At 41.4% G+C, this 21006-nt stretch overlaps 1 protein-coding gene across 2 annotated transcripts in view; it reads left to right on the forward strand.

Moving 5' to 3' along the window:
• The first annotated feature begins 4131 nt into the window (after nt 1-4131).
• VCL (vinculin) overlaps nt 4132-21006 on the forward strand; it is a 115973-nt gene continuing 99098 nt past the window's right edge. Inside the window, exon 1 of one of the 2 annotated variants that reach the window (XM_059397856.1) lies at nt 4132-5211. In XM_059397856.1, the coding sequence (XP_059253839.1) occupies nt 5044-5211 (168 nt within the window). In that variant the 5' untranslated portion in view covers nt 4132-5043. The remainder of the gene's footprint in view (nt 5212-21006) is intronic. The other variant, XM_059397855.1, reaches the window with a different exon arrangement.

A 21006-nucleotide genomic window follows, 5' to 3' on the forward strand; every position in this document is an offset into this window, starting at 1 on the left:
CCTCTGGGTGCGCTGGGGATGCTGTGTGTGTGTGAGTTGACTTACTCATGTGGGTGTGGAGTATACCAGAGAGGACTGAGAAGGTGTGAACCAATCCTCAGACACATGACTGAAGTAGAGTGGCCCAAGAGGGAATCAGGAGGAGAGCACAGAAATTGAACAAATACATACGAGTAAATACAGAAGACTCAGGTTTTATATCCAGCTCTTTCCTTGATTAAAATTTCCGCAAACTGTATTCTTATTAACAGTTGCTACTATGTCTCAATTTCCCAGTCTGTGTAATAAAAGAAAGCTGTACTCCTGGTTTTCCACCTGTCTCAGAATGCTGAGAATCCAAAGTTCCCCATGCCAATGGGCACTTTGTAAAATAACTGCCACCATCCAAAACTCTCCCCTGATTATTTTTAACTGAGAAATGCTAAATTTTTATATCTCGTTCAAGGTTCCCTATCATTGGTGGCCTTCAGACTAATTGCATGGCAGAGCGATGCTGAGCTGGCTGTGACCACAAGAAAATGTCACACAGTCCTTAACCTTGGTAGGTTATAATCTTGTGGAAATTTACCTTCATTCTTATCTTTGAGCTGTGTGAACATTCACTGTACTCTGGTGACAGTAGTCCCTGTCATCCAAAGTTTCACTTTCAGGGGTTTCAGTTATCTACTGTCAACTGTGGAAGCAGTTAATCTTCCTTCTGACAGATGACAGGAGGTTGATAGTTGCCTGCCATTCACCTTATTCATCTCATCACGTAGGCATTTGATTATCTCATAGCACCATAAGAGGAAAGGCAAACAACGTACAGTAAGATATTTTGGGTGGAAGACCACACTCACAAACTTTTATTGTACTGTAATTGCTATAATTGTTTACTTTATTGTTAGCTATTGTTGTTAATCTCTTCCTGTGCCTAATTTATAAATTAAACTTTATCATAGGTATGTACGTGTAGGAAAAAACAGGGTATATAGGGTTTGATAATATCTGCAGTTTTGGGCATCCACTGGGAGTCTTGGAATGTATTCCCCCATGAGAAAGGGTAGACAATTGTATTGTAATCACTGTCCCGGAATGTGCTCCCACCTCCAGGCTTGCTCATTCTGGAACATCTGCCTCTTGTCTGCTTAACCAAACAGTATTCTTCCTTTGAGGCCAGATTTAGTTTCACTGTCCCATAAATTCTTTCTTATCCTTAGGGCCATGCTGATCTCTTCTTAGTTGGTACATGACTACATGGCCTTCACCACATTATTTGTGACTTAGTTTCACGATGGTTCCTAGTCCAGTGTTGGCTGTGAATTGACCTCACTTAACATCTTTTTCTCATGCTGACTATGTGCTAAGCCCATTGCATAAAAAAAGATTGAAAAGATTATTATCCTTGTTTTGGAGATGAGAAAAACCAAAGCTTTGTAACTCACCATGTGTCAAATTGGAATGGTGTGGGTAAATGCTTAGCTATAAATTTGGGGTTTTGTTCCTGTGGAGAAAGAATAGAACAAATATTGGGGACATCTAGCAGTCTCTGTAATAGAGGAGAGAAATGTGTAAAATGGTCGTGTGATAATTGTGGCAAGTGTTATGAAGGAAAAAGGATTGTTACCAATAGTTTATGCCAGGGTTTTGCGGTGGGAAGTCATATTGAAAGAACTAGAAGTAGGCCTTGAAGGTAGGTACATTAGTATTCCATTGCAATGTAACAAATTCCTCATACCACTCATGAATTGTCTCACAATTGTGAAGGTCACACATTTGTCCTCCATGGTGTGGTTTGGCTCAATGCTCAGAAGCAGTCTGAAATCAAGGTGTCGAATGGACTCTTCTTGTCTGGCGGCTCTGCAGGAACATCCGTTTCAGGATCATTCTTCGTGTTGGAAGAATTTCGTTCCTTGCAGCTGTGGGAATGAGGTCCACATTTTCCTGCTGTCTGTCAGCCAGAGTCCACTCACAGCTCCTAGAAGCTGCCTACATTCCTTGACATGTGGCCTTCTGCAACTTTAATCCAGTGACAGTTTGTTAAATCCTTATGGTTCTAATTTTTAACTTCTTCTTCCGTGGAGAGCTAAAGAAAACTTTCTGCTTTAAAGGGGCTGATGTAATTAGGTCAGACTTGCCTGGATACTCTTCCTATTTTAAGGTCAACTGTGCTATATCAAACATTTCCACGGAGGTGAAATTCATTACATTTGTAGTCTTGCGGATTATACCAGGGATAGGAAATCTAGGCAGACCTCTTAGAATTTTACCTACCACAGTAGGTAAGACTTAGACAAGCAGATAAAGCTTTCTAGTTGAGAAAGAAATGTAGGAAAAAGCTCAAAAGAGAAACTCCATCAGTGATTTTTGGAGATTGTGAATACGTCATCTCCCCCAATGTCTTGGTCCCCTATTCCCACCCCACATCACCTCCCTCTCCCCACTCCTGTCCAACGATCACAGCTGGTTTCTCCTCTTGGGTAGGATTTCAAGTGTGCTCCCCTTAGTGTCTAGGGGTGAGGCATTATGGTGGTCATTCTCAACTCAAGCTATTAGTGCTAAAGCATGTTTGGCAGCTGGGCCAAGGTGGCAGTGGGCCTCCTTCCCTCCCTTGATCCAGTTACTGAGCAAGCCTCAGTGTGGAGGGAAAGATGCCTTTTGAGATCAGGCATCTGCTGTGGGTTGTGGGGGAAGTCCTGTGGGAAGGGGAGATGCCTGACTTGGCTTCCATGCTTCTAGCTGGGAACAGTACATTAGTCTAGCAGCTGGCAGGAGGGGGCTCCAGGCAGCCAGTGGGTTGCATGGGGCCCAAGTTCCTGTGGGGTTCTGTATTTATTTAAAAGGTATCTCTCTGATCAGGTTAATGTGACATTAAAGATTTTGTTTATTTATTTGACAGAGAGTCACGAGTAGGCAGAGAAGCAGGCAGAGAGAGAGAGAGGAGGAAGCAGGCTCCTACTGAGCAGAGAGCCCGATGTGGGGCTCAATCCCAGGACCCTGAGATCATGACCTGAGCTGAAGGCAGAGGCTTTAAGCCACTGAGCCACCCAGGTGCCCCGGTTAATGTGACATTAAATAGTAAGTTAAAAATACCATTACAGGTTGAGAGAGAAACTGCCAAAGAAAGGAACAAATTTTATATTTTAGAATCTTTTTTTTTTTTTTAAGATTTATTTATTTTAGAGAGCAGGGAGGGACACAGAGAGAGGGAGAGGGAGAGAGAGTCTCTAGCAAACTCTCGATCTCACAACTCTGAGATCAGAACCTGAGCGAAACCAAGAGTTAGATGCTTAATGACTGTGCCACCCAGGTGCCCCTATTTTACTGTCATTCCTCAAGGGGATCCATGTTTTCATTTTGCACTGGGTCCCACAAATTGGGTAGCTTGACCCTTGTGAAATTTTGGGTAAACTGCAGAGTTTAGTTTTCTTACCTATAAAATGAGGGAGAATAAAATAATATATACTGCATATACCTCAATTTGAATAAGGGCTTATACAATGCTTAGTACTTACAGAGTACTAAATAAATGTTAACTTAAAATAGAGGGATAAAGAATTCCATTGTCTATAAGACTATTTTGCCTCTCGCAAAATGTGGGACCTTGAGAAATATTTTCCTTTTCCCCCCTTTTTAAAAATGATTTTATTTATTCATTTGAAAGAGAGATAGAGAAAATGAGTAGAGGAAGGGTAGAGGGAGTGGGAGAGGGGAAGCAGACACTCCACTAAGCAGGGAGCTGGATGTGGGACTCCATCTCAGGACCTGAGATCATGACCTGAGCCAAAGACAGACGCTTAACCAACTGAGCCACCCAGGCACCTTGACAACTACTTTCATTTGACTTGAAGATCTTCAGCTTGGATGTATTAGTGAAAGTATTACATCCGCATGGGAAAGCTTGGGCAAGAGAGAGTGTGAGATGAGGAAGACATTCATAAGATGTACACAAAGTGCACTGTGAGAGGATTAGTAATTTGGTCCTATCAAAATACAAAATGTATATACTTTTTAAATTTTCACTTCCTTTCTAGGTATCTATCCTAGAGAAATACACACGTGCCCAATACAGAGACAAGTACAATGATGCTCATGCAGAATTGTTTTTTAATACTGAAAAACAGGATTCAACCTAAATGTCCATTACTAGGAAATAAGTTCTATAAATTGTTTGATTTCGTTCACTGGAATACCATGCAGCTACTAAAAAAAGAGTGAAGTAGACCTGTATCAATGGTGAAAGATGACCGGGGGAATAATTAAGGGGAAAAATATCAAATTCCAGGAAATGTTTAATCCCACTTACTTAGAAGTATATATGTACAAGAAAACGAATAGGCAAAAGTCTAAAAGGCTACACACTAAACTGTTAACAGTGAGTATCTCTGAAGGAGTCGGTGAATGAATGGGACACTCCTGTTTCTCTATGCACTTCTATTATTTGAATGTTTTACCAAAAACATTTTCATGTATTACTGAGAAGAAATGGAAAGACTATTTTGAAGGCATTGTGCAAAGGGAAAAGTTGAGGAGGCGGGGCAGAGAGACCTACAGCTCCGTGGTCTCCCGAGACCCCAGCGCCGCCTGAGGTAAGGAGACCCCGCCCCGCTGAGGTGATTCTGCAGAGGGGCGGAGCTCTGCAGAGCCCAAGCGGGAGGTGGCTCCTGGGGGCGGGGCCACTGATTCCAGCCGCTCGCTCCGCTCCCACCATGTCCTTATAAGGAGCGCCCCGCGTTAGGGCTCCGGAATCCGGTTGCAATCCCTGCGGCGCAGCCCCAATCCCAGGCCCCTCCCTTGGGAATGGGGGCGGGGCGGGGTCTGGGCGGCGAGGTTGCGAGGGCGGAGCATCTCGAAGCAGGACCAATAGGAGTGGCGGCCCCGGTTTGAGCGGTGCTGCCATTGGGTGCGACGACGCGATGGGGGCGGGGCGCCCGCGGGGCTGGTTACGCCGAGGGAAGCCCGGACTCCGTAGTTGCTGCTCGCAGTCTGTCTTTCAGCGGGTTCCCGGCCCCGCCGTTCCCAATTTTCTGTAGCCCGCGGTTCGCCGCCCCGCTAGCCGCCGCGATGCCGGTGTTTCATACGCGCACGATCGAGAGCATCTTGGAGCCGGTGGCGCAGCAGATCTCGCACCTGGTGATCATGCACGAGGAAGGCGAGGTGGACGGTAAAGCCATCCCTGACCTCACCGCGCCCGTGGCCGCCGTGCAGGCGGCCGTCAGCAACCTTGTCCGGGTGAGCGCGCTGGGCCTGGGGTCGGGAGCGGGGTCAGGAGACATCCCAGTGGGTCCCCTTCGCCGGCTAGCTCCCTGTGGCTTTGCGCGTGGGCTCTGGAGCCAGATGGTCATGGGTTCGAACGCCGATTCCCCCCACTCTGTGACCTTGAGCGAGCCCCAGAGCTTCTGTGGGCCTCAGTTTCTTCATCTCTAAAATGGGGGCAATCATAAAAATGCCTGCCTTGCGGCTTTGTTGTGAAGATTCAGCGAGGTGGGTATTTGTAAAGTGCCCAGCGCAGCCTGTGACCCATAGTAGGCGCTCCGTAAATGATAGTTGTTAGGGTGTCTGATGGCCCCTTTCACTCAGCAGGCTGTCGCCCCTCACGTTGACAGCCTTGCTCTCAGCTCCTTTTTAGGCCTCCCCAGTCTGGCCTATGAGCTGGCGCGCTCCCCTACGGATTCCCCGCCTTTCCTTCCAGGGATTCTTACTTGAGCCGCGCTGTTCACCTTTCTAGTACTTCTGCCCCTCACCCTGAAACCTGCCTCACCCGCCACGCTCCCCCCGTGCTCCCCAAGTCTGGCTCTTTTGTCCACTTGTCTTCCTGGCCACTCGTCCGTCTCCCGGGCTCCTCCTTCCTGCCTAGGCATTTCTACTTCGGCTCACACCTCTGGCACTCTCAAACACCGGCCAATTTCTTTATGCAGTACTTCATGACCACGAGTCCTCTTTCCTCTTTCGCTTCACCTGCCGCCTTTCATTTTATTCCCTCCCGTGGAGATTTCCACCTGGCTTTACCTGCTGTCAAACGGCTTCCGCCCCCTGGGGCCTTTCCAGCCTCGGGGGCCCTCCTCCTCGGCCCCTCCTCCGGGCAGGAAGCAAGATGGAGTGCTGGGAGAGGCCTGTGGAATCTGGGATCTGCGGCCCCTGCCGGAGAGAAGGACGGGGCGTCTCCTCCCCGACCCGCAACTTTCGTGGGTGTCTGAGTGGCCCTTGCAGACCCCTGTAGCCCAGAGCTGTGACTCATAACTTAGGTGGTGCCTAGGGGAGGCGGAGCTCACTCCTGAAATGGGGAAAGAGGTGCTGTGACCAGTCTTTTAACACTTCCCTGACGAATATCACACTCTCTTTCCCACCCTGGGTGGGTGACTCAGACCGCTGCTGCCTGTGAGGGACAACTTTGGAAAAAGTTCATGCTGCTCCCCCACCGAGCTGTGTAAATAGTTTGTGTCAGGGTAGTTGGCAGGTTGGGAGGCAACTGTGGGTCTGGGTGGGGCTTGGGTTACTTATCTGATTAGAGCCCTGACTGCACCAGGGGCACTGTAGCTGCTGAAAGTCTTCAGTCTTTGGGTCCCTTCTCAGGCATTTGGAGAGACTGATCATTGGGAAGATGGGGAGGGGGAACTCTATTGACCAAATTCTTATTCTTTCTATGTAGATTTAGAAAGAATCTATTCAGTAAGAATACTGTCTTCATTCAGAACATCTAGTTCTACATTGTTCTTGTTCTTTTTATATCTAATTTTAATCTAAGACTCCAGAGTACATTCTTATGTAGTGTTGTCTAACATGGCTGCATTCCAGGCCTCCATTTTTCAACAAATAGGAAACAATGTAAAGAGACAGGGTAATAGTGTCCCTCCATGGAGTACTTCAGGAAATGAAATCTTAAAACCACATGTTGCACTTGGAACAGAGCTAGTTTAGTCTAGAGGTTGATATCTGGTTAGGCTATTTAGAGAAAAGTTATTTATGAGCTTCATTGCATGAATTAATAAGAATTGAATGCTGCGTAGGGAGCATTGTAATAAATCAGCGATTCTCAGGTTGGGCTGTGCATCAGAATCACCGGTGGGGCTTTTTAGTAATAAAGATGTCCAACTCCCATCTCAGACTTAACTGTGGAGTTCTTCATGGGGTAGTCTCAAGGCCTTTTGTATTTTTTAGAAGCTCCATAGGTGGTTGTGATACATGCTTTGTTAGGAAACACTGCGAAGACATTGTGAGACAAATACTAAAGAAATAAGGCCAGTCAGGAGCTGAAAAAAATTACGTACAGTTATATCCCAGTACATACAAGAAAAGGGACTTGGGATTGCTGGTAGATCTGAATTAGCAGAGAGAAAGTTGGGAAGATTGTGCTGTTAGTCAATAATGAACAAAGGTACTGGTAAGTCATTTCCAGGTTACAACAAGTATATTGTCTGGACTAGCTCAGCAAGTAAGTTGGAGAGAAATTAGAGACGAAGTCAGTGTATGACATATGGGCACTTTAACAGAAGGCCTTATCCAATAAGATGAACAAAGACAGTGGGAGGGGAGAGGGGATGAGAATAGTGTTACAGGGTTTCAGGGAGACTGCATAGGTTGTGTTCTCTGGAGGCTGGACGACCTGCCCACTGCTTGAAATTCTCAGTGCCAGTTGTGGCCCTTATATATGTTACTGAATATTGTGATATTCAGGTTGTGTCTGGAGAACAGGCCTCATTTGATATTTCTTTATGTGCTCCCCGGTTCCTCCCCTCAACACTGCACACATTAAGTATTGCTGAAGGGAAGAGGGAACTGTGGGAGGCAAGATAAATTAGGAGACCTTTTAGACTGGTTGGTCATGAATATAATGAGGCCCTGGGCTTTGGATGTGGCAGGGAAAATGGAGAAGGAATTAATTAGAAATATAGTAGAGGAAGAGTTAATAGAACTTGATGATATAACTCTCAGGTTTTGGGGTGCCTGGGTGGCTCAGTGGGTTAAAACCTCTGCCTTCAGCTCGGGTCATGATCCCATGGTCCTGGGACTGAGCCTCATATAGGGCTCTCTGCTTAGCAGGGAGCCTGCTTCCTCCTCTCTCTCTCTCTGCCTACTTATGATCTCTGTCTGTCAAATAAATAAATAAAATCTTAAAAAAAAAAAAGAACTCTCAGGTTTTTCTAGGAAAAAACATGGTGTTATTATAAAATAAGGAAACTGATTTTTGAACGAATATTATGGAACTTACATAATTCAGGTTTCTTTCAGTTACCTTGGGAGGTTATATTTTTGTTCCAGCGCTTCTGTTTGAGAATTTCTCTCAGATTATTTACATACCTATGTCAAATTAGTCAAGAAAATTTCATCTGCAGTGGACTTTCCATTAGCCCTATTATTTTATGTGCCGTTCTTGTGTCTAAATGAGCTTTGGATTTTTCCAGAATTAAAGTTTACCAGATGAAGACGAAATTGTCAATTGTTAAGCATCATCCTTCCTTTACCAAATAGGTATTTATTGAGACCCCCCTTTAATGTCAAAGCAGTGTAGGATTCTGGGCAAAGTAAGTACAATACTGGACTGCAAGGACTAAGCGACTGTAAGGAAGTGAAGTACCCTGGAAGTTCAGAGGAAGGTAAGATTACTTTTGAGGGGAGACTCCAGAAGGCTATATGGAGGATGTAACATTTGAGACAGGTGGGATTTGATTTAAAGACGAGGTAAGAAAGGCATTATAAGCAGAAAGAACTACCCAGACAAAGGCATAGAATTATTGAGCATCTGAGGACCACGTTTTGACTTAAGGCATTAAGGGGCAAAACTCATTTGGATTTACAACTTCATGTGTATTTGCTAAACAATTAGTCTGGTCACTTAACGCGCACACCTCATCACAACGGAGTCATCACTTTGACTGCACACTTAGGGAGGATTAGGATGGGAAATTATTCACATGTCCTTTTTTCAACTCAGGACTCAATCCTGAACAAGACCATTTTTTAAAAAACAGTTTTTTTGAGATATAATTCACATACCATACAATTCCCCCATTTAAAGTAGATAATTAAGTGGGTTTTTTTGTTTTGTTTTTTAAATATATTGACAGAGTTGTGCCACCATCACTACAATCTAATTTTAGGAAGTTTGTGTCCCCTCACAGAGAATCCTCATACCCAAGTCACTCAGTCTCTCCCATCCCCCACCTTCCTAGTCCTAGGCAATCACCAGTCTACTGTCTGTCTTTGTGGATTTGCCTATTCTGGACATTTTATGTTAATGCAATCATAAAACATGTGGTCTTTCATGTCTGACTTCTTTCACTTTGCATGTTTTCAAGGTTCATCCAGGGGGTCATATAGTATGTATCAGAACTTCATTCCTTTTTGTTGCTGAATAATTTTCCATTATATGGAATAAGGCCATTTTAAATACAGAGAGTGATTCTAATGTAATAATAAAACAAGGAAGGGGAGCTAAGAGAAAGAAGGAAAAACAGAGGAAGGGTAAGAAGTTCCAAGGGTGAGATTCTGTGAGCAGTGTGAAAAAGTCAGAAGTCTTAGACTGCCTGTCTTGTAGCATGGTATATAAATTTTTCTTTTTTTTCTATTGAAGTGACCCATGGCCATCTGTCAGTATTTGTGACCCCATAGTTGTGGTAGTTTTATTAATGGGGCTTCAGACCCTTTGCCTTCTCCATTGCATCTGAGGGCATGTGTTGTAACTTCTCCTTGGGCTCATGAAATATTTATTTTGGGAGTTTTTGTGGCCTTGGCTTTTATGAGCCTCACCCATATATCATACCCTCTTGAGACCAGCTCTGGTACAAATAGCAGCATTGTCTTTAACCTAACCTGATAGATGGGGAAGACTGTTCTGCTCTTAAAAAGAGATCGGCAATTAATTTTGTCATTTGTAAATGATCGATATTAGCATCTGAAATTATTTTTGCTGTAATTTTTTTTTCTTGGTTGGTGTTAGATATTTTTCAGTTAAAATAAATAACAACAGGACACCTGGCTGGGCTTAGTTGGAAGAGCATATGACTCTTGATCTTAGGGTTGTAGAGTTTGAACCCCATGTTGCCCCTAGAGATTACTTGAGGGGGGAAATATATATATATATATATGTATATATATATATATATATTTTTTTTTTTTATTCATTTGACAGAAAGAGAAAGATCACAAGTAGGCAGAGCAGCAGGCAGAGAGAGAAGGGGGGAAGCAGGCTCCCTGCTGAGCAGAGAGTCAGCCGTGGGGCTCAATCCCAGGACCCTGAGATCATGACCTGAGCCAAAGGCACAGGCTTAACCCACTGAGCCACTCAGGCACCCTGGAAAAAAGAAATCTTAATAAATAAATAAATAAATAAATAAAATAACAACAATGGTGATAGGCCTCTGGGTGATTTTTTTTCCTTTTTAATATTTTTCTGTATTTTTTAGTTTTTAAAATGAACATATTTCTACATTAAGGAAAAAAGTAATCAAGTGAATATACAGAACATTTGTATAATCCTTTATAGTTAATAAAACACTTTCATCTACACTATCATAGTAATCCTTTAAGGTAGATATTGTGATGGTCCCAGTTTTACAGATGAGGATACTGTAGGTTAGGGAATTTAAGTAATCTGCCCTCAGTGGCGAAGCTAGTTAGTCGGAGAGCTTGAACCCAAACTCTGTTTCTCTTACTCTGTACCCTTTGCTTACTCTACTGCACTATTCTGTGTCCAATTAGAGCAAAGCTGTTAAATATCAGTGGAAGGTTTCCACCTAGAATTTGAAGCAACAAGAATGCTGTTAGTCATAGAGTTTCCATGTGACCTGGGCCTGGCAAAATTACCTGTTAAAAGCCTGGCTTTGGCAAGGCCTGCAATGAAGGGTCCATATATTAAAAGACTGGTGTGAAGGTAGGGATCTGTTTCACAGCAACATTCCATTTTGCAGCTTTTCTTTAGAAAAAAACACAAGAGTAGCTACAGATCAGCAAAGAAGTATTAATGCCTGCAAAACAGATAAAGGCTTTTTATAGTATATATGGCTGCTCAGCTCGAAAGCCTCTTAGAAATAATAGTATTTAAAGTACTTTTATAGGATTTCTGTATTTACATAGTATTTAAGGTAGGTTTGTGGATTCTTTGGGCAATCATGAAGTTTCATTTGAAAAATGAAAACCTTGAATCAAAAGAGATAAATGAATGACTCAGATTGTGAACTTTGTTCTAATAATACTTAACATTTACTCATGTGATTGAGAGAACAGAAGAGTTTTGAAGATAATAATGTTTCTACAACCATCTTTTTAATTTTAGTAGGGCCCCAATTTAAATATTCGTTTAGGGGCGCCTGGGTAGCACAGCTGGCTAAGCATCTGCCTTTGGTTTAGGCCATGATCCTGGGGTCCTAAAATCCAGCTCCACGTCCTTGTTGGGCTCCCTGCTCAGTGGGGAGTTGGCTTCTCCCTCTCCCTCTCCCGCTTGCCTGTGTGTGTGCGCTCTCTCTCTCAAATAAATAAAATCTTTAAAAAATATATTTGTTTATATATCTGCACAGTAGAAAGTTGGGCTTTTCCAAAGTTGTTTTATAAATAGCACTGGAATAACTCTAAGAGGACAGAATAAAAATTAGAGTAAAAGTCTTGTTGATATTAAGCACAGTATCTTAAGTTGCATCCTTCTGTTACAGTCCAGGAATAAGGGCAGCATTAAAGCAACTACTTTTTTTTTTTTTTTTTTTAAGATTTTATTTATTTATTTGACAGAGAGTCAGCAAGAGAGGGATCACAAGCAGGGGGAGTGGGAGAGGGAGAAGCAGGTTTCCCTACGGATCCGGAAGCCTGATGTGGGGCTTGATCCTGGGATCAAGGACCCTGGGATCATGACCTGAGCTGAAGGCAGACACTTAATGACTGAGCCACCCAGGTGCCTCTAAAACAACTACTTTTATGAAGATGGGAACTATTTGGATTTTATATATTTCTTGTATATTTGTTAAAAAAGGAGTTTGATCATTTCAGATACTTATTTAATTACTGGTCATTTATATACATATAAAATGCTTACGCTTTATATGTATCACAACTAAGAGGGTTTTGTTATGCCTTTTTTTTTTTTTTTTTTTTTTTAATGCAGCTCAGCATAGCTGGTATACATGGTCTGGTAATATTTACCATACTTGGTCAGGGTTTGTTTTCTCTGCTACATTGTAGGTTCCTCAGTGTCAGGGACCACATCTTTTGTGTTCATTACTTAATTTCCAGTGGCTGGCTGTGACCATAGCTGTACCTTATGATTTTTTTTTAAGTAAGTGAACATATATATAGTTTCTATTTTTTATGTGAAGAATACTGTAATAGAAATTTTGTGCAATAAATACTTTTCTTCTCCAGCTTTTAAACATCTGATACAGCTGAATTTGAACACTCTAATTGAATTTATTATGGGCTGTGTCTGAAACAAATATATATACTAAGAGGAAAGCATAAATGGCTAACTGCCCATTGGTTGAGATAACAAAAGTGTTCAGGCTATTTTGGGTTGTGGTTCTCTGTTTCAGAGTGCTTTCAACTATGCAGGCCACCTTCTAAATTCATAAATGAGAATATGTTGCTATCTGAAAGAGACATTGAGATCTTGCATTCTTTTAACATTGGAAGTTACTTTTTAAAATTTAACAATTTAGACCAGATGTTGATACATTATTTGGAGTCCTGCTGGTTACAGTGTGGTAGCATACTGTGAGTCCTGAATTCCTCATTAAAAGATCCTCACTTCCTTGAACTATATGGCAGGAGACAAAGATTATCATAAAGCTGAACTGTCTATTTTTTGCTTTTTGACTGATCTGGCCCAGCCTTTTCATTGAACCTTATGTCATGGTCATGACAGTGGGGTACATTTTTACCTAATAACCCAGCATTAGAGCAGTATCAAAAGAGGTCTTAATCCTTAATCAGCAAATGTTAGTGATCAGCTGGTATCACAGCAGGATTTCTTTCTAGAATAATCCTATATGCTCAGTATTCTTGCCGAGGAAGGGTCATTCAGTTACTTCATGTTGTTTTGGGGCAGGTCTGCCCTTAAACCTTCCCATATAGACAGGTCTAGAAGGAGAAAATATAAATTTCAGCCTTAACTTTGTAAGCTTCAGCAGCCTTCAGTTCTGTATATCTAGTATAAATACATCAAAGGGAGGTTTAAAGAGTAAAGTTTGACTATGTAATAAGACTCTGAAACACCCAGAGAAGGAAGTGAATGTATTGGAGGATGAGAGGTACTCCCTTAAAAAAAAAAAAAAAAGAAAATCTTTTTTAAAAAAGACAGTCTTCTGCTCCATAACCATTCTCAATGAAAACTAAATAAGTACTAAAATGGCTGTAAAAGACAGAGAAGCAAACACTTTGATCATTCAAAACTTACGTTATCTGAAAAAAACAAACAAACAAAAACTTATGTTATCTGAACTTAATCCTGTTTTTTCTTAAAGATTATTTATTTATTTGAGAGAGAGTTGGGGTAGGGGCAGAGGGAGACAGAGAGAGGATCCTCAAGCTGACTCCCTGCTGAGCGAAGAGCCCTGTTTGGGGCTCAATCCCATGGCCCTGAGATCATGACCTGAACTGAAACCAAGAGCTGCCCGTTTAACTGACTGAGCCACCCAGGGCCCTCTCCCCCCGTTCAGTTTTTCTTAGTAATTTACAAAAAGATTTATTAGGAGGTTGAGATTAATATGTGGGTACCAGGGTGGTGCCTGGGTGGTTTAGTTGTTAGGCATCTGCCTTTGCTCAGGTCACGATCCCAGGGTCCTGGGATGGAGCCCAGCATCAGGCTCCCTGCTCAACAGGAAGCCTGCTTCTCTTTCTCCCACTCCCCCTGCTCGTGTTCCCTCTCTCGCTTTCTCTCTCTGTCAAATAAATAAAATAAAATCTTTAAAAAAAAAAATGTAGGTACTGATTTTTTTCACTGTATTTTATCATAATTGAAGTATTATATCCTTCATATAGTAATATAAATAATATTGAACTGTATACTGTTATCATGCTGAGCCTTCATATAGTCTTCTAAAAGGAACGACATTTTTCTTATTACAAAAGTATTGCATTTTCTTTGTTGAAATTTAGAAAATCTGTCTCCTCTCAGTTTTCTCAGCCTTTTCAGTCTGTTTGAACTTGACTTGTCTTACTCTCTCATTTCCTTTTCTCTCTACTCCCAACCAATTTGTGTTTCCCTGGATATAAATACAAACGAAACTATATATAGATGCACCACTTCTTATCCTTTTTCACTATTTAAAAAAACCCCAAACCCTTTAATTTACTTTCCCATTTAAGAATTTACAAAGAGGGGCGCCTGGGTGGCTCAGTGGGTTGAGCCTCTGCCTTCGTCTCAGCTCATGGTCTCAGGGTCCTGGGATCGAGCCCCGCATTGGGCTTTCTGCTCAGTGGAGAGTCTGCTTCCCTCTCTCTCTCTCTCTCTTTGCCTGCCTCTCTGCCTACTTGTGATCTCTCTCTGTCAAGTAAATAAATAAAATCTTAAAAAAAAAAATTTACAGGGGCACCTGGGTGGCTCAGTGGGTTAAAACCTCTGCCTTCAGCTCAGGTCATGATCCCAGGGTACTGGGATCAAGCCCCACATCGGGCTCTCTGCTCGGCGTGGAGTCTGCTTCCCTTCCTCTCTCTCTGCCTGCCTTTCTGCCTACGTGTGATCTCTGTCTGTCAAATAAATAAATAAAAATCTTAAAAAAAAATTTACCAAGAAAAGTGAGTCTGATACAATATCCTAAGACTTTGTCCTGTGCCATTTAAGGAGTCATGATGTACTTAGCTAACTGCTTGTTTCAGTAAATATGGAGTGAGATGACTTCAAAATAATAGGCTTAGTCATAACCTAATCTAGGTTAGATTAGAATTTCTAATCTGGACATGCTTGTTAAAGATATGGGGGCTTTAGTATGATTAAGTTTATTTAGGCATGTGCATTATGTGCAGACAGAGAGAGAATATGACAGAGTAATAAATGAAAGGGGACTTGGATAATTATACTCAGGAAGTTGGGGATTTGTTGCCTTCTTCCCAGTTCCTTGTAGATTTTGTGTCCTCGTATGCTGGATCATTAGTCTTTGATGATTGATTTGTGACTTTTCTTTCCACTTACCCCCACTCCCTCAGGGTATCTCCATTTTAGACTGTTGGTTTCTGGAGGGCAAGGACTGGGCTATATTCTTGATATTTCCAGTGCTGTTCTTATCGTAGTCCCTTGCTCATGGTATTCCTTCCGTAGGTGTGTTGTGCTTTGATACTTGCTATCCCAACTAGTCATTCTGATGAGGATAGCTCACTATCTCTTGCCTCCTTTGGAAGGCATGGTGATTCTCTTTTCCTGCCCTCCAGTGTTGTTATATACGAGAAGCAAAGATTCGTAAATGATGTTATATTGTGTGGTTACATATTTGGACTTTTAAAGATTATTTATTTATTTGTTTATTTGACAGACAGAGATCACAAGTAGGCAGAAAGGCAGGGGGGGAGGTGGGGTGGGGTGGAGCAGGCTCCCTGCTGAGCAGAGAGCTCGATGTGGGGCTCAATTTGGGGCTCGATCCCAGGACCCTGGGATCATGACCTGAGCTGAAGGCAGAGGCTTTAACCCACTGAGCCATCCCGGTGCCCCTATTTGGACTTTTAGAGTCCAAAAAATTTTATATCACTTCTGTTAGGAGTCAGCTCATTGGGTTGGTGTGATTGTGGGATGTATGTGTGTACAGAGGATGAGAGGTAGTGAATCTTAGAAGTAAAAATGTTATACAAATACTGTTAAGTTACAGAAAATAGAATCTTTGGCCCTTAGAGAATTTCCCACTGATAAGATTTCCAGTTGAATGACTTTTAAGAGGAAAGTGGCTGAATTTCATTGTAGTTGGCCACAATCCAAGTAAAAGTCATTCCTTCTTTTGAAATAAGTTTAACTTATTCCCATAAGTAAGCTTTCTGTGAAGAAAGAGAAATAGCACATTTGTTCTTAGAGTTGGGAGGTGAGGGACCTCTATTATCTAGCTCCCGATATTTCAAGCCTTCTTTCGTTCTCCAGCCCATCTCTGAAGAACTGGCTCATCTTTCATCTGTAACGTAGACAACATGTTTTTATTCATCCAATTAAAGTAGATAAGGATATATGAATGGGGAAGTAATTCTTAACATAGGAAAAAATCGAGACTACTAACACATAAATTTCTTATCTTACAGCTCTTCTCCCCAAATGGCAGACTTAGTCATTAGACCCTTGCTATGTTCATTGCTAGGTGTTCTGAATGATGGTGGGATATTATATAAGATGTGGTCTCTGGCCTCAGGTTGTTAAAATACAGATGAAATTTATAATCTTATAAAAGATGTATCTTATCGACATCCTCTCTACTGGTGAAATTGTTTGCAGAATTTAAGTTATTCATTTTAAAGGGTTGTGCGCTAGTACTGCAAATAATTTATTCCTTGGAGCCATGGGGAAAATAAGAGTGGGCCAGTGGCAGAATGATCAGGTTATGGTCCTCATAGTGAGGAAAAGACCTTTGAGCACTGGTCTCAGCTGTTATCTTCTTGTGGTACTCGAGGCACACTTGTTTTCATTTCCTCCAAAGTGCAGTGCTATTCCTTTGCCTGAACTACTCTCCAGTACTTCTTTATTTGGGTAATTTCTAGGCATCCTCAACTTCCATATTAAATGTCAGTGTTTTCGGGACTACCTCCCTGACTTTACCTCTAAAATTGAGTTAGGTCCATCTTATCATATGATTCCTAGGTTTTCCCCTTATTTTGCTTATCACAGTTATATGTAATTATTTGTGTGGTTATTACTTATTTAATATCTTTTTCCCCGCTAGATCCCTAATGGGCAAATACTGATTCTGCTGTGTTTACTCCTGAATTTTCAGCACCCATCAGAGTGTACTTGTACTTTGGCACATAGTGGAGTCTTGAAGAATATCTGTTGATGAACAAATGGGAAGGCCATTTACTGCTTCCCTACCAAAACTGTTTTATGCTTCTTTGGAAAAATATATATCATGCTGTGAGTGAATCTTTGGTGAAATTTAATTGCCAATTAGGAAGTAGCTATAAATTGTTGCTTGGCACAGGGCATCACATGTGGTAGGCCATCCAATTCCTGTTCCCTGAATGAATAAATTCCAGGCATGAAGTCTCGGGGTGCAGATGAGAATAATCCTGCCCAACAAGGGAATATGCAGAATTTGTAAGTGTAAGTAAAAATATAACATGGATTTGGAATTCTCTATTAGTTTTAATCCTTTGCAAATAAATGGAATAGAAAATTTGGGCAAAATGTATCTGGTATGAGTAAGCAAATCTCAAAGTCAGACTTTAGATACAGATACAAGGCAAATCAGCATATAAACATGACAAGACTCTTGGGAGGCAGTACAGTGTAATGGTTAAGAGTAAATGCTCTGGAGCTAAACTCCTTGGTTCAAATCCCGATATTGATTGACACCTTTGAGGTATGTAAATTGGGGAAAGTATTTAATCTCTTTCTCATGGTCCTCCTTTGTAAAGCAAAGCTACTCCCCTACTACCTGACTCATCATGTATTTTGGGGAGGATTAATGAGTTCATGAAAATGGTTAGAACTATGCCTGACATAGAGTTAAGAGCTCAGTGAGTGTTAGATATATTAGTATATTTTCCATGGTATTTAAGTCCTATTTTAAATGTTAGTCTAATGAAAAGGCAGTGTTCACTTTTTTAAAAATGTCTTAGCATAACTTCTAACTTTTGCTTAACAAGGCAAAGTGCCAGTGAAAGCTTTCAGTAGAATTCCATATGTTGTGGGATATACAGTTTTACCAACTGTGGGGAAAATATCACTTACAGTTTAGGTGCCTGAGCTTTTGATTGCCATTTTCCCGTGATTAAAATCAAACATCTAAATTTTTGATTCATATCTCCTTTGGAGCAATAGTAAGGGGAGAAAGCATATATATTTAGAACCTATATAAATATGTTTTTTCCCAGCTTAGAAACAAGAAGAAACAAGAGGCTTAGGATTTGGTATTTTATCCCAAGCATTCATTGTCCCATTTTTTAAAAAAGAAAAAAATTGAAGGGATAGTCAGGCCATTCACTAAAATAGTAAGATGGAATCAGCCTTCTAGGTAGTGTTGAGAAGTATAATCAACGTGTGGAATAGAATTCATTTAATTCTGGAACAGCCAAATTAATGTAACAAATATGTAATGACTACATACTATGGTAGACATTAGATGGGCTTAGTATCTTTTGCCTGAAAGGAGGGCTAGAATTTCAGGTGTCCTGTCAGCATGGGAGTACGTGTTAAAAGTGATGGTCACACTACTAGTTTGGAAGGTATATCTATTATTTCTAGTCTTATAGTGATGTTCTGGAAGAAAATTTTTAAAAAAGATTTTATTTATTTATTTGACAGAGAGAGATCACAAGTAGGCCAAGAGGCAGGCGGGGATGGGGGGGGGGTGGGAAAGCAGGCTCCCTGCTTGATCCCAGGACCTTGAGATCATGACCTGAGCTGAAGGCAGAGGCTTAACCCACTGAGCCACCCAGGTGCCCCGATTTCCTGGAAAAATTTTACCCTGTGTATTTAACTTGAAAGTCTTAAATTAGTTAGCATTTTTACTGTCTTCCTGAGTAATATAAAGATTGTAAAATACTTCAATTCCATGGTTCCTTTATATATGGTTGTCTAAGATTTTGTTCTGTCTTCTTTCTTCACTCCATAAATTAGATACTATTTTTTTCTTACACTGTTGCTTTTCCCCCCATTTACTCACATTTACCATTTTCTTTGAGATATAGGAGAAATGATGAATAGCTCATCCTTCTAGGTGTATCTCTCTACTTCCTCTACAATAGTATCTTTATTGGGATCTTTGGGCAGTCCACACTCTTCAGTTTCTGTTTGTCTAAAATATCTTTTTTCTTCTTTAAGATTCTATTTATTTATTTATTTATTTATTATTTTTTAAAAGATTTTATTTTATTTATTTGACAGACAGAGATCACAAGTAGGCAGAGAGGCAGGCAGAGAGAGAGGAGGAAACAGACTTCCTGCTGAGCAGAGAGCCCGATGTGGGGCTCAATTTGGGGCTCAATCCCAGGACCCTGGGATCATGACCTGAGCCGAAGGCAGAGGCTTTAACCCACTGAGCCACCCAGGCGCCCTTTTGTCTTCTTTTTGAAAGATAATTTCATTAGATCAACAAATCAGGGCTGATAGTAATTTTTTTCCAGCACTTTGAAAATATTATTCCAGTGCTTTTGCATTCATATCAGCCATTGGTCTAATTGTTGTTTTGCTGTACATTATAACTTTTTTCTCTGGAGGTTTTAACACCTTATGTATGTTTCTTAGGATTTTTTGGGGCTCCCTGATTTTTGCAGATTGATTTCTTTTAATCAGTCCTAGAAAATTATTAGCCATTATCTTTTTGAATTTTTACCCCTTCCCTCATTTTATTCTGTTCTTGAGGAACTCTAGTTGGAAAAAGGTACTTTCTCCCTCTGTCCTTCATATCTTTTCTCAGTTTATATTTTCCATTTGGTAATTTCTTCAGCTTTTCCATTTTGCTAATTCTCATACAGCTGTGTCTAATGTAATTTAATTGATCTACTGTGTTTTAAATTTAAATGACTATTTTTTACTTCTAGAATTGTTTGTACGTTTTTCAAAATCTGCTAGCAATTCTGATAGTCTCTCATTCTTTAATCAAACATTTTGAAAAAGATTGTTTGTATTCTCTCTCTCTCTCTCTTTTTTTTTTTTTTTTGGTTTGGTAAAAATATATGTTGGAGCATAGAGCCTATAAGAGCTAATACTGGGATGAGAATAGAAAGGTACTTTTGAAATCTGAAGAAGGGGCAACTGGATGGCTCAGTCATTGGGCATCTGCCTTGGGCTTAGGTTATGATCCTAGGGTCCTGGGATCAAGCCCCACATCAGGACTCCCTGCTCAGCGGGGAGCCTGCTTCTTCCTCTCCAGCTCCCTTTCTCACTATCTCTCTCTGTCATAAATAAATAAAATCTTAAAAAATAATCTGAAGAAATGTCAGGATAATATTACTATCTTGAGGCTGTAGAAGTCTCGGATTATTTTCTTTTTTCTTTTACATTTTTAAAGAAATTATTTATTTATTTGAGAGAAAGAGAGAGTGGGCACCAGCAGGGGGAGGGGCAGAGGGATAAGCAGACTCCCCACCGAGCACGGAGCTGGACACAGGGCTTGGTCCCAGGACCCCAAGATCACTGCCTGAGCCAAAGTTAGATGCTTAACTGACTGTGTCACCCAGGTGCCCCTTCTTGAATTTTTTTTGTTGCTGTAAAATTATATATAACGTGGAAGTTACCATTTTAACTATTTTTAAGAATGCAGTTCTGTGACATTAAGTACATTCACATTGTTGTGTCGCCATTACTGCCTTCTGCCTCTAGAGCCTTTTCATTGCCCCCGACTGAAGCTCTGCACCCATTAAACCCTTACCCCATTTCTTATTCCCCCGAGTCCCTACAGCTGCAATTCTACTTTCTATTGCTTTGAGCTTGACTTGTCTAGGTAACTCATATAAATAGAATCATACAGTATTTGTCCTTTTGTGACTGGCCTATTTTTAAAAAATTATTTATTTATTTATTTATTTATTTGACAAGAGCAGAAACACAAGCAGGGGGAGTGGGACAGGGAGGAGCAGGCCTCCCACCAAGCAGGGAGCCCGATCCTAGGATGCTGGGATCCTGAGTGGAGCCAAAGACAGATGCCCAATGACTGAGCCGCCCAGGCACCCCATGACTGGCCTATTTTTACTTAGTATAATGTCTTCAAGGTTCATCCATGTTGTAGCTTATATCAGAATTTCTGTCCTTGGGGTGCCTGGGTGGCTCAGTGGGTTAAAGCCTCTACCTTCGGCTCAGGTCATGATTCCAGGGTCCTGGGATTGAGCCCCGCATGGGGCTCTCTGCTCAGCAGTGAGCCTGCTTCCCCCAACCCCATCTCTCTCTCTCTGCCTACCTCTCTGCCTGCTTGTGATCTC

Source organism: Mustela nigripes, chromosome 4 (assembly GCF_022355385.1).
Source record: "Mustela nigripes isolate SB6536 chromosome 4, MUSNIG.SB6536, whole genome shotgun sequence".
Taxonomy (NCBI): Eukaryota; Metazoa; Chordata; class Mammalia; order Carnivora; family Mustelidae; genus Mustela; species Mustela nigripes.